General features: G+C 41.7%; 1 protein-coding gene across 1 annotated transcript in view; it reads left to right on the forward strand.

The window, feature by feature from the left end:
* Window positions 1-17,115, forward strand: part of KCNQ5 (potassium voltage-gated channel subfamily Q member 5) — an 850,222-nt gene that overhangs the window by 437,943 nt on the left and 395,164 nt on the right. Inside the window, exon 3 of the mRNA XM_086926499.1 lies at window positions 8,694-8,869. Coding sequence (XP_086782625.1) covers window positions 8,694-8,869 — 176 coding nt within the window. The remainder of the gene's footprint in view (window positions 1-8,693; window positions 8,870-17,115) is intronic.

Here is a 17,115-nt window from a genome sequence, read left to right on the forward strand (position 1 = left end):
TGCTCACAGTCATCATCCACCACATCTAATCCGAAGCATCCCCTATGGGGAAATGCTGAGGATTAGAAGAGCATGCAGCACTGAAGCCCAAAACAAAACAGCGCAGGAAGCATGCAGACTGCGATTTTTGGCCCGTGGCTACCATGAAAAAGTAGTCGCGTCAGCAATAAGAAAAGCCAATGCCATACCCCGTTCTGAAGCCTTAATACATAAGAGGTTGCACAATCCCATCACGACAACGGTGAAACAACCTGTCAGACTTATATGGTCTTTTAACAGCCAACATGGGGCTTTACGTAGGATCGTGAACAAGCATTGGGACTTGGTTAAATGTGATCCGATCATTGGTAATAGCATGCCCAAAAAAACGGCAATAACTTACCGGAAAGCCTTTTCACTACAGGACGCACTTGTGAAATCGAGTCCCGAATTAGTGGTTGGGCAAGATTGGCTGGCAGGCAGTAAAGGCTTCAGGAAGTGTGCTTCATGCAAAGCCTGCATACATGGGGTTAATCAGACAGAATACTGTACCCCCTTCTCCGATGCCCCCTGTAAGATCAACAAAAAGCTCACATGTAAAAGCGACTTCTCAGTATACGTGCTGGAATGCCCGTGCGGGTTAAGATACGTGGGTAGTTCCAAACTACAGGTACATAAAAGGGTCCTACAACATCGGAGGGCCATAAAGACCAATGACCCGGTGTACCCTGTGGCCAGGCACTTCAGGGAAAAGCATAACAGCAACAGTGCATTACTGAAGTATTATGCCATTGATTCCATCGCACCCATGAGAAGGGGTGGCAATAGGGAAGCTGCATTAAGGAGATTGGAAACGAGGTACATCCTCATGCTAGACAGCAAGACTCCTAATGGGCTCAATGCATCGGAAGATTTTTACACCTGTCTTTAGATTATTCCTTCATTTCTCCTAAAGTTGCATGTCTGTTCCTTCATGACAACACAGTTAGGCATTTCAAATAATCACGCTAAACGGCTATTTGTATGTATTTCCAGCTTGGCCGGAGCGGTTTTTTGACCCCCTGTTTTTCATATGTTGTCATAGTGTCCAAGAAGATGCTCAGAGATCCTATCACTTCAACAGACAGACTTGATTAGAATCATTTTAACATCTGTGATATATTTGTAATAATATCAGGTTGCCTGTCTTTTTTAACCACATTTCACTTAGCACTTTATGTTCACAGTTATTTAGCAATCAACGTGGTGATTTTACTACTTTCTATGCCAGCCCGATTTGTTACAATTGTCTACATGTTACCGAAGGGTTTTAATCTTTTTGTCACTAATGAATTCTAATGAATTCTTTCATTGATGATCCCCGCAATATGAAATATTCCGGTAAACACACTGGTCTCAATGTCTATACAAGTTGATTAAATAGCACGGCCTAGTTTTAAAATATGGATTTAGCCATACATAAGTCATATGATGCACAATTGGGCCCTACATTTGCACATGTATATACTGTTCAAGATGTTTATATGTGCCTAGACAAATCTTGGCCTGTTTTGTTTGTAAATGGATTTAACCAGGTATTGCATTGTTTGCATGTAACTATGGGTTTTACAGATTTCAAGGATTTACCCTAATACTGGCATTTTCGTTAATGTTACGGTGTATGTTGAATTTCAAACATTTTAAGTTAACATGTAGTATGTTTACTATGTTCATTACACCGTTGTAAATACCGCTATGTTGATTGGCTAATGCTAAATGCACTTGCACTTTACAATTCTGCTGTTCCCCTTTGGAACACCATGTGACCAAGGCCTCTGGGAGGCCGAAACATTATGCTGTCTGTGTGTTGCAGAATAAATTAACTCACGGAAAAACTTCTGGGTCTGCTGTTTTCTGAAGGCGGTGTTGTTACAGGATACTTCGTCGCTGCTTGCTGAGAACCCGTGTGGATATATATATATATCTATATATCTATATATATATCTATATATATATATATATATATATATATATATATATATATATATATATATATATATATATATATATATATATATATATATATATACCTACTGGCGGTCGCCAGTAGGTAGTTATAGTTAGGATTTTTTTCAATGTTAAATCCCAAAATTTGGAATAACTTTGGCACCGGTTGACGAATCTGCTTGAAAATTTCCTCAACATGGCCTCGTCGAGCTCCGGTCCTTCCCTGAAAGTTTGGGGGGGATTCGTCAAGCGGGGGCCGAGATAAAAGGGGGGTCCCAAAAAGCTTTTTCCCCATGTTAATTTCCATAGGGCGGTCGATTTCACTTTTAGCCCGAACGGCTGAATGGATTTCCACCAAATTTGGCAAAATTGTAGGGACTGGTAGCCCGATGTGCCTTTGCTATGTCTCAAGATATGTGCTCCAGTGGATTTTAAGTAATTTAGGTTAAAAAAAAATATATATATCTATAGGCGCGCTCCGGTGCGCGCACCGGGGAGCGCACCAGGCGCGACACGCGACTTGCGCGCGGAAAGCTGATTGGCTCACGGGTGTCTGTAAACATTCGAAACAGTCCGGAGCGGCTGCCATCTTGTGTCTCGGTAGGATCGAGACACAAGAGGTGACATAAAAAAAGGGAGAAATGACTATAAGGGGGCAGGGTAGACCCCCTCCTGACCCCCTAGGTTTAATGTGGGGGCTAAAATAGGGCCCCGCGGGGCATTTTAAAAAAATATATTTTTTCGATTTGCGTGGGGGGAGCGCCCGGTACGCGCTCCGGGAAGCGCACCGGGGAGCGAAGTACGGGGAAAATCCAGGACCTTATTTATGAAGGCCTTGCGACAGTCTTGCGCCGCCTGCGCGTCACTTTTTGTGACGCACCAGCGGTGTAAAAAAATTTGCATAGTTGCGCTATATTTAAAAAGTGACACATCTAGGTAGATGGGTTACTTTTTAAAACCCTGCGCCACATTATACTTGCGTCAGGTATAATGTATGCAGAGGGGGCGCTCCCCCGCAAAAAGCTTGGTAATAGCGACGCAGTGAAATCTATGAGATTTCACTGCGTCACTTTTAGGATGCTGTTGCGTCAAAATCTTGCGCCTGCCTCACAGCTGGTGTAAGACTGACGCAGGATCTTTCACATGGTACTTTCCCCATGTGAAAGGACGCATTACTGGAGTTGCGTCACTTTTGTGACGCACTCCAGCAATGTGTCACTTTTGTGTTTACAGATACGTCAGAAATACTGACGTATCTGTAACTCCTTGCGACATGATTCGTCATACATTAAATATGACACATCTGGAATGTCGTAAGGAGTGCGCACAGAAAAGTGACGCATCGCACCAGCGGTGTAAAAAAATGTGCCTCGTTAGGCTATATTTGAAAAGTGACGCATCTACGTAGATGGGTCACTTTTTAAAATCCTGCGCCACATTATACCTGCGTCAGGTATAATGTATGCAGAGGGGGCGTTCCCCCGCAAAAAGCTTCGTAATAGCGACGCTGTGAAATCTATGAGATTTCACTGAGTCACTTTTAGGATGCTGTTGCGTCAAAATCTTGCGCCTGCATCACAGCAGGTGTAAGACTGACGCAAGACCTTTCACATGGTGCTTTCCCCATGTGAAAGGACGCATTTCTGGAGTTGCGTCACTTTTGTGACGCACTCCAGCAATGCGTCACTTTTGTGTTTACAGATACGTCAGAAATACTGACGTATCTGTAACTCCTTGCGACATGATTCGTCATATATTAAATATGATACATCTGGAATGTCGTAAGGAGTGTGCACAGAAAAGTGACGCATTGCACCAGCGGTGTAAAAAAATGTGCCTTGTTGCGCTATATTTAAATAGTGACGCATCTAGGTAGATGGGTCACTTTTTAAAACCCTGCGCCACATTATACCTGCGTCAGGTATAATGTATGCAGAGGGGGCGTTCCCCCGCAAAAAGCTTCGTAATAGCGACGCAGTGAAATCTATGAGATTTTACTGCGTCACTTTTAGGATGCTGTTGCGTCCAAATCTTGCGCCTGCCTCACAGCAGGTGTAAGACTGACGCAAGACCTTGCACATGGTGCTTTCCCTATGTGAAAGGACTCATTACTGGAGTTGCGTTACTTTTGTGACGCAATTCACAAATGCGTCACTTTTTTGTTTACAGATACATCAGAAATACTGACGTATCTGTAACTCCTTGCAACATGATTCATCATACATTAAATATGACACATCTGGAATGTCGTAAGGAGTGCGCACAGAAAAGTGAAGCATCGCACCAGCGGTGTAAAAAAATGCGCCTCGTTGCGCTATATTTAAAAAGTGACGCATCTAGGTAGATGGGTCACTTTTTAAAACCCTGTGCCACATTATACCTGCGTCAGGTATAATGTATGCAGAGGGGGCGTTCCCCCGCAAAAAGCTTCGTAATAGCGACGCAGTGAAATCTATGAGATTTCACTGCGTCACTTTTAGGATGCTGTTGCGTCAAAATCTTGCGCCTGCCTCACAGCAGGTGTAAGACTGACGCAAGACCTTTCACATGGTGCTTTCCCTATGTGAAAGGACGCATTACTGGAGTTGCGGTACTTTTGTGACGCAATTCACAAATGCGTCACTTTTGTGTTTACAGATATGTCAGAAATACTGACGTATCTGTAACTCCTTGCGACATGATTCGTCATACATTAAATATGACACATCTGGAATGTCATAATGAGTGCGCACAGAAAAGTGATGCATCGCACCAGCGGTGTAAAAAAATGCGCCTCGTTGGGCTATATTTAAAAAGTGACGCATCTAGGTAGATGGGTCACTTTTTAAAACCCTGCGCCACATTATACCTGCGTCAGGTATAATGTATGCAGAGGGGGCGTTCCCCCGCAAAAAGCTTCGTAATAGCGACGCAGTGAAATCTATGAGATTTCTCTGCGTCACTTTTAGGATGCTGTTGCGTCAAAATCTTGCGCCTGCCTCACAGCAGGTGTAAGACTGACGCAAGACCTTTCACATGGTGCTTTCCCTATGTGAAAGGACGCATTACTGGAGTTGCGTTACTTTTGTGACGCAATTCACAAATGCGTCACTTTTGTGTTTACAGATACGTCAGAAATACTGACGTATCTGTAACTCCTTGCGACATGATTCGTCATACATTATATATGACACATCTGGAATGTCGTAAGGAGTGCGCACAGAAAAGTGACGCATCGCTGTTTTCACGCAGCGATGCGTCACTTTTCAAAAATGAGGCCTCCAGTTTATTCACTGTGTCACCTCTACGACCCTTTCTTGCGTCAATACGTCCCTTTTGCATACATTATACCTGACATAGGAATAATGTGGCGCAGGGGTTTACAAAGTGACGTATTTACCTAGAAACGCCACTTTGTAAATATGAATAAATAAGGTGCATTTTTTATTGGACTGATGCGTCACAAAAAGTGATGCTTTGGTGGCGTTAAAGTGACGCATGGCTTCATAAATGAGGCCTTCTGCCTTCAACTCCAGCAATGCATCTTTTCTTATCCTTCCACACCCCTGTTCCTTTTCAACACTTTCTTTGAATATCAACATTCCCCATATTCACTCTTCTTCTCCTTACTTTCTTTCCTAACACTCACCTTCTTTCAGTCCTCCTACTTCACTTCCTTTCTCCTCTCATACCTTTCTGTTCTTTCTTACTCATTCTCCTTTCCATTATCAATGCACTCTATTTCACTTACTCTTTTTTCATTTTTTTTAGAATATAGCTCTTTGATGAGAATCGGAGGTAGTTCCGAAAAGAACTTTTAGTTTTCTTCTTTTTTCTAAACAGGAACAAAAACAGGGAATGGAAACTGCTCAACAGGAGCAAAAAAAACAAAAAAAATTAGAGGTGGGAAGAGCAGCGATGGTTTTCTAATGCTCGAACCATGAGCTGGACACTTTGTTCTCCAAAGGTAAGCAGTTGATTGCAGTATCTGCATCTGAGGGCACCATGGTTAAAAGCAGGTTGAATGTTCGGAACCAGCTCTTGTGATCTCCCCTCCCAGAAGAAGTTGCTCCTCCGGTTGATGTAGAGGCCCCATCACTGGGAACCTCTTGTGCCAGAGCCCTGACACTTTCCCGGGCAAAATTCTGGGGGTGCTTCCTCTCCACATGTCGGATCATCGTGTAGTTTCCAAATGAGTACTTTTTTAAGGGGTTACCCCGCGACAACACTTCTTTGCAGATCCTGCACTCCATTTTTGGAGCATTCACCTTTTTTTGATTAGGTGGGATTTTAAAAAATTTCCAAATAAAATGTTCCTTAACTTTTCGTTGAGGAGGCTCTTCATTAATGAATTCTGGTTCTTCATCACTGCTGGATTGTCTGGCAGCCATGGTAAAACCAAGAAATATCCAGGAGCAAAATGGCAGGTCTTGCAGTCACAAAAGTGAAAGAAGAAGTGAAGGAAATGGGTGGGGATTTCATTCTTTGTAAAAAAAACTGTTAGCAACCAATGAAAAGTGTTATTTTAAGGTCACATGACTTGACGCGCTGACGCTGCGTGCACCGGAGCGCTTCCGGGGCGCATACGCGGCGCGAACGTAGGCGCTTCCGGGGCGCATACGCGGCGCCTACGTAGGCGCTTCCGGGGCGCATACGCGGCGCGAACGTAGGCGCTTCCGGGGGCGTACACGCGGCGCGAAGGTAGGCGCTTCCGAGGGCGCTTACGTTGCGCGCCGAAGTGACGCATCATAATTTTATGGAAATGCATAATCATTTTCCTCATTAAAAAAAACTGCTTTTATTTGTATGGTACGAAATGTTTTGCATTATTATTAACTTTTCATTCTTATTTTTTTCACGAACGAAAGTAGCGCTCTGGGTGCGCTTTCCGGAGAGCTTACCAGTGAGCTTACCGGAAAGCTTACCGGAGAGCTTACCGGAGAGCTTTACGGAGCGCGCACCCAGAGCGCCCCAGGAAAAAATGATATAAAAAAAAACTCAAAAATTAATACTTACACAAAACAGCAAATTGTAAAAAAAAACATAGGTTAGAAACTCGATATAGAAAGGAATTAGCATTTAAAAAACCTATGAAATTCACTGAAAAAACGAGTTATAGTTAGGAATTAGCATTTAAAAAACCTATTAAATTCACTGAAAAAACCATAGGTTTCACACCAGTTATAGTTAGCTGGAAATTTTATTGACATAAAACCATTGAAATTCCCACGTTATAGTTAGTTGGACTCACTATAACTTGCGCGCCTGCAATGCACTGCTGATGACGTCACATATTACATCACTCATGACATGGTCAGTGACATCACTCATGACATCACTGATGACACCATCCTTGTGACAGAGTGACAGACCTCTTTTCAGTGTAATGTAAGCCTTGAAACACATATTCAAGAATAGTATTTAACATTTTCAAAAAAGTGGAGATACCCATACCAGTTACAATAAACAATTCAGTAATTCCACCATCTATATACACATCCACTCATTCGCAAACAGTTCTATATAGTCACTCATACATATACTCACTCATTATATGTAGTGATACACCTATACATCCTGTTACACACCGACAGTCATCAAAAAGTTACTCACACACATATTCACACATGCAAAAAAAGTAATGAACATTCATTTATTTGCATATACAGCTATACACACACTACCACTTTACTTCTAAGAATACTTACACATACTTACTCTCTTAAACAATCACTTATATAAACACATACTAATTTAAACAGGAACTCTTATAATCTCTCACTCTCACATATACTCAGTTTTATAAATCAATACTCACATATACTAGATTAAAACATATGTCGTTACTGAAAAAGACAATAGTGAGACAGTTGTTTACTCACTAACATACACATATACACACTCATACATCCATACAGTCCTGTACATATGCTGTCTTCAAAACAAATACAAACAGTGAGTCAGTCACCAACCCATACAGCCACTTATACACAAAGTGAAACACTGATACATACATTTCAATATATAAAAGTTGCTTGCTAATATATGTATTCACTAAGATACACTTAATAAGGCAGTTAACCAATCAATTCTTTTAAAAACAAACATACATTTACACACTTATTTAACCATTTATTCTTCCATCGTACTTTACAAATACATATAAAAAATATATATTTTTCAGAAAGACACACATTCACTGGATGGTGTCATCAGTGATGTCATGAGTGATGTCACTGACCATGTCATGAGTGATGTAATATGTGACGTCATCAACAGTGCATTACACGCGCAAGTTATAGTGAGTCCAACTAACTATAACGTGGAATTTCAATGGTTTTATGACAGTAAAATTTCCAGCTAACTATAACTGGTGTGACACCTATGGTTTTTTCTGTGAATATATATATATATATATCACAGAAAAAACCATAGGTCTAAAGGCATTTAATCCTTCTCTTCGTAAGAGTAAATATACTACCATTTCTAGGGTGGGAATGAGTCAGAAAAAGTTTGAATCGTCCCTTTATCTTTCCTATAACATGTACAGAGTATGTATGTGTTTTTACATGTCTATCAGTATGTGTCTGTGGGTGTGTGCGCGTGTGTGTGTATCACATGAAGGGATTTAAAGGAATGTATTAATATTGTGCAAAGGTATACCACATTTCCCAATATTTGCCTGCACTCTGTTTATGTATTGTATATACACCATTTATATGTAAAATGCCTATGTACGTTTATTTCAGATATCATCGTTCTCATCGCATCAGTAGCAGTTGTTTCTGCTGGAACTCAGGGTAACATTTTTGCAACATCAGCTCTCAGAAGTCTTCGCTTCCTACAGATCCTTCGTATGGTGCGCATGGACCGAAGAGGCGGCACTTGGAAACTATTAGGTTCTGTTGTGTATGCTCATAGCAAGGTGGGTACCATGCATTCTGAACATCATATTGATCTTGTTGCATACTTTATCACTTTAGTAAATCTGCCTGGGAGAGAAATGTCACAGTCTTTTTGTGACCTATACCCGAGCTCTCACAATGCTCAAATTGAAGTGCACATAATGATCAATAGGTTAAACTAAGGGTGACCTTGTCTTGCCTTTGGGAACTTGACCCCAGCAGCAAGAAAGTCCATTGAAAAATAGGTGGTGTGTTGTGTGTAAGATACTTACTAAACAACAATACTGTTAAAGAAATAACGACGGTAAAGGTCCAAACCAGGTTTACTAGAGGAAATGCAAAGAGGGTCACGTGTTTAAACACAAGGAAACTAACTCTATTTGAAACAATGGGAACAAGTGTTACGTTGTAATTGGATTCAGAAACAGGTGAAAAAGACATCATTTTGTTTTTGTTTTTGGCTCAGTGAAAGCCCTGTTTTAAACCTCTGAACTCCCACTTAGTTAAGGAGAGGAAAGCACCAGGAATGCACCTGCTGAGCCTCATCTATCTCCACCTCAGTTGGACAGGGGATGTTTGAGTGACAGATGCACCACCAATCACTGAACCGAGAGCCATTCTTTCAAGAGTAATATAACCTGGATGAGTCTTGGAATGGTGTGCACATAACGAATAGTAGGTTGAAGAATAGTGGGTAGAAGAGTGGAGTGATGTAGGAATAACTGAAAGCAGAAAGACTAGACATTAAAAGCGAAAAAGTGATGCACACCTGGCAAGATTTGTGCTGCACAGAATGCCTTCTCCAAGTCTCTTTTTTGCCCAGGGAAGAAGTGGCCCGGAACAGAAATTTATGCACGGCAGGAAGTACTTTTCCGCCAAATTAGAGCAGCGTCCCTGCCTTAGGAACGCCTATCCGGAGCAGGGGGGGGGCTTGTTAAAAGCTCAGATTATGGCCTTCACAAATTGTGCTTAAGTGGCGTATAACTAACTATAAGTAAACTTTACTTACTGAGTGTTAATAGTTACCAGCACACTATCATGGTTTAAGATTTGAATTGTAAGACAGTTCAAGTCTTGAATTGCGTGGTTGGCCCTCACTGCTTTTACAGGTAATATGCAGGAATGGCCTTGTAGGACAGGTTACAAGAGTGGGATGCCTAGTATTTTCCTTGGATCAAAAGCTCCTTTTCGATTTATTAAATGGGAAAAGCTGAAAAATGGCCTACATGAGGCTGCAAGCGACTCAAATAGATGCTATATTAACAACCCTCTTCCTTCCTGAGTGATAGGCCCGAACTGCAGGCAAGGTCCTATAATTCGCGAGAGGGCCTTTAACAACTAGTACAAACCAAAGCAGAAGGGCTGTAATGCTACGATAATATTTCACCCACAGATGGCAGACTGTTCTAAAATAAACAGAGAGAAACAGAAAAGGAACCATTGGAATGTTAGACCAGAAGGTCTGAAGCAGCCATCGTTGGTCGTGGGCCACTTCATCATCTTCAATGAAGCTCTCACTATACCAATGTTCTCATAAAATTATTGACTGGGTGGTGTCAAGGAGAAATTTGAAATATAGTGCCATTTAAGTCTTAATTTACCGAAACGCAGTTACCATTTGGTATGAGAGGAATAAGAAATAAATCCTTTAAACCTGCCTTAATATAAGAACGTCCTAAGATTGGAAATATCTCTAATGCTATTCACTTCAGAGCACATTGCTCCATGAAAACTTGGGAATACTTGGGAAATGGTACAACATTCTATATAAAGCGATAATATGTAAATGTGGAATGGGTCGGACAAAAGAAATGGTGCATGTTATTCCTAGGTGCTCATTATATCCTGATCTCAGCCATACGTACTCCAAGCCTCTTCTCCTAAAGGTGAAAGTGCATACAACTATGGATGACATTCAATGTGTCATATAGTGTTTTCTTAGCATAAGCTTATATTATTTGCACTTACCAGGAATACACAGATGGATTCCTGGTGGGCATATATGCATTTCCTACTACTTATTTCTGTGTCACAAGAGCAGCGAAATCATTAGTAGAAAATCCTATTCATCGAGTAGGCAGTGGGTATTCCAAGGCACGGTTTGCCTTGAAATTTTGGGACTACCAACAGACATGTACATTTGTGGGCATTCCTGAACTTCGACCAATCCCTTTTCCACCATAGAATTAGAGGTTTATCCAGCCAAAAGCTGAAGTAACTTCTTTTTCAGGATGAAGAGGGAACAAAGTTTCCTGCAGTATGTGCAGACAGAGGCGTAAATCTCCATAACTCTCAAGTCTTTCACATGCTTTTTGTGAATATGGTCCAATTTATTTTTTAAATGGTAATTATCGAAGTATTGACACTTTATTGAAAGTAATTCAGAAAAGAATAATACACACGGTAAAATAACATAACTATAACAATATGGAAGCTTTGATTATTGTATAATAAAATATTACTTTTTATATCATTTGTTTTCAAAATAGTGATGGGCATTATATTTTTAATGAATGTTAATGTATAATGTGAACTGTGTATATAGTTCATAATGTTCCTGTGGACCTTTGTGAGTCTGAATGAACGTGAATTTAAAGTAAACATGCAGATAATTTGTAAAGTATCCTTGGCCATGCATAATACAAATAATATTTACATAAATATTGTTAAAAGAGTGGAACATTTGAAAATCTGTAATTATTCAAAAAACATATTTTTCTACTTATATATCATGCACGTCTGAAAGTTGTTAACAACAGGCAACAAAACAATTAGTGAAAACCAGCAATGCCAATTCTCCAATTGCATGTCAAGGATATCAGGATATTATCAAAGACATATTGATTATCATTCCCTATTGCCACTCTTACTATAGCTTTTTTTAAATTAATATAGTCTTTAAAAATACTGAATATCTTGACACCATAAATCTTTTCAGCATTCCAAAATGCCTCCCTTCAGTTCTCTAAATCTATCTTGACCCTGAAACTGGAAATGCAAAACATTTGTAGATACGTAAGAATGCTTTTCATCCTCTCCACTCAGTCATTATTGATTTTCTAAAATACAGCTGTAAAAATTTGGTTACTGGTTGGGGTTTGGGGGGGGGAGGGGGAGGGGATAAAACCCTACTCAACCAGCAACCACAATCCATTTCAGGTTGAGGCACAAGCAAACCCCAAATTGACCTGTGCTTAACCATGTGGTAGATTGCCGCACAGCAGTCAGGCTTCACCTAGAGTCAATATGTTAAAACGTTAGTGCAGCACTTCAAATAGTAATAGAGTAAAAACACTAACCAAGAAAAATCCCACACCAATTTAGAAAAATGTGGTAATGTTTAATAAATAAATCAAGACCCAAAGGGCAAACATAAATTCAGTAGAACCAGAGATATGCAGGCTTAGAGATTTTAGTGTTTATAGCGTCAAAAAAGCACAAAGACCATCTGTGCCTATCTGGTCACTTTAGACAAGGACAAAGCCACAAGTAGAGGTTGACTTTGATGGAGTACAGACCGGCTCCAGGGACCAAGCCGGGCCTACTGAACAAGAGTAACTTAAATCCTCGTTGTGAAGAGTTGCAGACTCCCGTTTCAAGCATGTGTCATACAGCTGAGGCGATGCGAGGTCTTGGTCAGAGATGCATTGTGCAGCGTTGGTTCTGATTAGCTGCAAGGCTTCAATCTGAGGTCCTGTGTTGTCGTTGAGGAGGCCATCGACAAAGGGGTTGCGATGCAAAATCCTGCGTTAAGGCTGCGTTGCCTGCGTTGCCTGCGTTGCGAACCCGGAGGTTCTAAAGAAGATGTAGGGCTTATGTTGTGGAGTCCTGTGTCGTCGTCAAGGCTGCTGTCGATGAGAGTCTTGTATCTGGGATGCGTCACACAGTAGTGGTTCCAATGGCACTCTGGACTGCAATGCAAATTCCTTGCATTGGGAAAATCTATGCAGCAGAGGCAATGCGTCTGTTCTCCTCTGGGTTGCACAGCAGAGGAGATGTGTCAGGTTTGCTAGATCCACCATCAGAAGGCAGAGTGCCTTTAGGCCCTCTTTCAAGGGTCAAGGGCTGGGCTGACTCCACTTGCCAGGGTAGGACTCACAGATGGCAGAACCCAGGTGCTGGGTTGAAGGTTGTTGGAGCCTCTGTCCCTGAGGCTTGAGTGAGGAGACCAGTCAACTGGCCCTTAGAGTCACTCTGGGATCATGGGTTCAACAGATGCAGGACCAGTCCTTCTCACCCAGGTAAGACAGCAGCAGGCGGAACAGCAAGGCAACAGTCCTGCAGAGCAGTAGTCCAGCATAGTGGAAGTCCTTTCAGCAGCACAGCAGTCCTTAATACTGGCAGAGTTCACAGGTCCAGAAGTGAACTAAAGAGTTGGGGTCTGAGGTCCAAGATGCATACCTGGTGCCCACTTTGAAGTTGAGGAAGCTTCTGGAGTTACCACCCTTTCAGGTGTCAGGCATTTCCTCCCTCCCTGTCCTGGCCCTAGATTGACTGGGGTCACAATAGACTAGTGACAATCCCTTGGTGAGAGTGCCAAGGCAGTGTATTTGGGATGTGCAAGCGTGATAGGGGACAGTTCCTTCCCGTCGTTAACTCAGAGTGGCTCATTCTGCCAAAACCTATCATACTTTTGTCTCATTGTCTGGGAGCAAACACAAGGCTAACTTTCGACTACGCCCAGCCATTTGAGCCAGGAACAGGCTTCAGGAACCAAATGGTTTGGGGAACCATATACCAATTTTTCATTCTATGGGAGAGGTAGGCTTTGCAGTAGTGAAAAACTACTTTAGAAGTTTTTCACTGACAGGACATGTAAAACTTAAAAGTGCTCAGGAACCAGCCATGTGACCTTCCTTATGTCCGTCTGGAAACCAAAGAACTCCAGCTCTTTACTCAGTTTCAAAGTCAATTTCCACATGTTTTGCACATCTCCAACTGACTCTTCAACTCCAAAGGGATCTATGACATAAGAAGTATATTGTCTAAATAATAATCAGTATTGCACCTCTCACGCTGAGGTAAGCCATCCCAGGATGCAAAACCTTGGTGAAAAACCAGAGGGTTGAAGAAAAACTGAAAGATTCCTGAACGGGCTCCTTCCCAAAGGACCTGCAGATAATACTAAAACTTTTCCATTATCAGAATAGAAAAAAATGTGCCCATAAACATTACTTTAGCAAAACAATCCCTTTCCTAGTCCCTCAAAAGAAAAGTTTCTTCCATCTTGAATTGTCATTTTACTATTCACTTGCTTTATTCCCTCAAATGTACTACTAGCCTCAGTCCTCTGTCCCTTTTTTTCTAGCAGAAACAAAGTACTCACAAAACCTTTTATCTGCTTCTGAACCTCCACAGGTGTGCCCTTCTGAAGTATCTGTTCTATTTCCAATTCCACCAAAACCTCTTGGATTTATTTAAAATATTTAATTCATGGTTTCTTCCTTTGAAACTGAATACGTATGAACTCAAACTTGTAACCCTGAATTGCAAGGAGTATCCAAGAGTTATGGCTTATCTTTCATAAGTTGTTCACTTAGGGGCGATTCTTATCCAGGTCGGAAGGGCACCGAACGCAATCTGTCCGGAAAAACTACGAGCCGTACGTGTGTTTTCTGCCCGACTCGTACATCTGTATGACCGAGCAAGTACGATGCAAGCTATGTGAAAATCACCGACCGAGTCGTTTTCGGGTCTGAACTGCTCCGTACATCTCGGTCGTAAGCCAACCGTGGCGTGAAATGGATGTGATTTACGACCGAGCCAGTACGATGCACGTGTCGGACAGCCGGTGAGAGCCAAAGTGTCTGGCTCGCAAAACATCCAGGAAGTTGACTTTGGGGGTCCGCGCCAGACCGCCTGTCACCCGTAGCCCTACGACTCAGATACAGGGGGAGACCCAAGGGTCTCCCCAACACAGGCATGTACGGTGCGGATGGCACGGATGTGTACCCACTGTAGGGGGCGTACTTGCACGAGACGCACCAATTCAGTCAACGGGAGCCCATGTACGCGTCGTACGACCGCCTCCCTATCACTTCTATGGGAGTCCGACTGAACCGAGTCCGGCAGCATACGGCCGCATTATACTGGCTCAGTCGGACTGTAGGACTCTGGCTCAGTCGGAAAACACTCCGGATCTGGCTCGCTCGGAGAGCTTTCCGCCCCAGATTGGAAACGGCCAATTAATCTGTAAATTATTCTCCCACCTCTGTGAGATAAGAAACTAAAATGTATTCCATAGTTACCCTGAAGGCAGAACTGCAATTTCACACATTTTGTTCCACCTTTTTCTCTTTGATATCTTTAATGTTGCATGAAAAACTCCCATCGCTGTTTGGAAACCCCTAAAGGTCTCTCCTCAGAAGGTAAAACCTAGTCCTTGAAAAACCACAACCAGAAGGCCAACCCTTTTTCCAGCCTGCACAAAAACATCAGTTTTACCAAACACCTTCACATAGAAGCATGTGCTTTCTTAAAAGCAGTATGCTTGGGCATGTACTTGCCAATGCCTTCTCCTAAGAAGAGAAACTTAGGTCATTAGACTATGCGTCTGCCTCTTCAGTAGACAGCCTCTAAATGCATTGTTTATTATCATTAACAAAACCCTCCTTTCCACTAAGCATCAAGAAACAAAATTATCTTTGCACATATTACACTAACATGGATAAATCAACTTGTAGCACCTTAGTTTTAGCCTCTTTTGCCTCATCAGAATTCCTGACTAAGGGACCTACAGCATCCAACAAGATGATCAAGGACTGTACACTGAGACGGCCTCTTAAATTTCCTTCTTGATTTCCTGAGGAAAAAGTGAATCCTCACATTTGCTATGCTGCAACGCTCTACTTAATAATCACAGGAAATGGGAAATGTTACTACTGAGGAGGGTCCCATCTAGGAGGATAACAACACAAATACCTTCTTGGCAAATCCATGTTATTAATTTGTATGGATGATGGTTAATAGGAGGGCTGATCAACAAGCCACCGAAACCACCCTGAGTAAGAGCCAATAATAACATTTTCAGAAGTGGAGAATCCAACAGGAATCCAGCTGCAGAAGAATATAGCTAAACAATCATGGGCAAAACTATTCAAAGTTGGTGACGAACATGACACTAAAGAGGGGAATAAATTAATTGTGATGCATCAATTTCAAAACATCCAGGTAAATATAGCCCTGGAGCAAAATTCCATCACAGGAAAATGGGTTTGCACTATCTTGAATTGACAACAAACAATGGAATGGTAGCCATTTTGGATAGGAGTAGATTTAAGACTAACCAAACAACCTTCTTCAGAAGAGTGGTGTCTTCTAGCCACAAGAAAACAAACTTCTTTTTTGACATCCTTTCTCTTTTCCACAGCCCTGAGCTCTGCCCACTGCCTGTATAGGTCAGAAGTACACTCTTGGCTGGCCCTGTCAGAGGAGACACATACATTGTCAAAGCGTATGAGAGAAGACACCACACCTTGCACTGAATGTGAGAACCAGAGACATGTTGTCTGGTTGCAGACCCTCCCAAACCAGCCACTGTCTCAGCTGAGTCTCCTGTGTAGATATAACAACATCTTCTGATATTGCAAAACCTTTCCAAGTACACCCCTGAATCCTTTCCTAATTTGAATAAAACACTTGTCAAATTTGAATCGAAGTCAGGGTTCATGCATGCCTTTCCTTACAATGATGGGCGAGAAAATTCTGGCTGCATCACATTCTTGACACCTCTATCTAAAGTCTTCTTAATCCATTAACTGATAAATTCCCCAACATTATCTTTAGGCCACGAATCGGTACTTCTGGGTGTCTAATTTCCATTGGATTAAACATGTTCCCACACTGTGAATTGTTCAAAGCATCTTTGGAAGAGAAGACTCCTATCTAACGTCATTCAAATTATCTGACACTGTGCCATCAAAAATGTATTCATCTTACCTCTCTTTCCCCAAACTTGGAAAATCATCTGATCTACAACAAAACAAAAAGATATCCTCTCTAAACACTTGCTTGGATTCCACTGTGCAGCTGTGGACACCAACTCCTTGTTTGCCATGTAGGACACCCATTCCATGCATGGCCACAGGGCCATCTTTCCTCTTCAAAAGGAACTTTGTTTTTTATGACACCAAGGGCTAGATGTAGGTAAATAGGTTTTACCAATTCTAAAATACCGAATTTTACTGATTTGGTATTTTAGAATCGGTAAATCCTATGTAGGTAAGTATTCGGTAAAAATTACCGAATCGTTAAGATTCGGTAATTA

Source organism: Lissotriton vulgaris, chromosome 6 (genome assembly GCF_964263255.1).
Source record: "Lissotriton vulgaris chromosome 6, aLisVul1.2, whole genome shotgun sequence".
NCBI classification, from domain to species: domain Eukaryota; kingdom Metazoa; phylum Chordata; class Amphibia; order Caudata; family Salamandridae; genus Lissotriton; species Lissotriton vulgaris.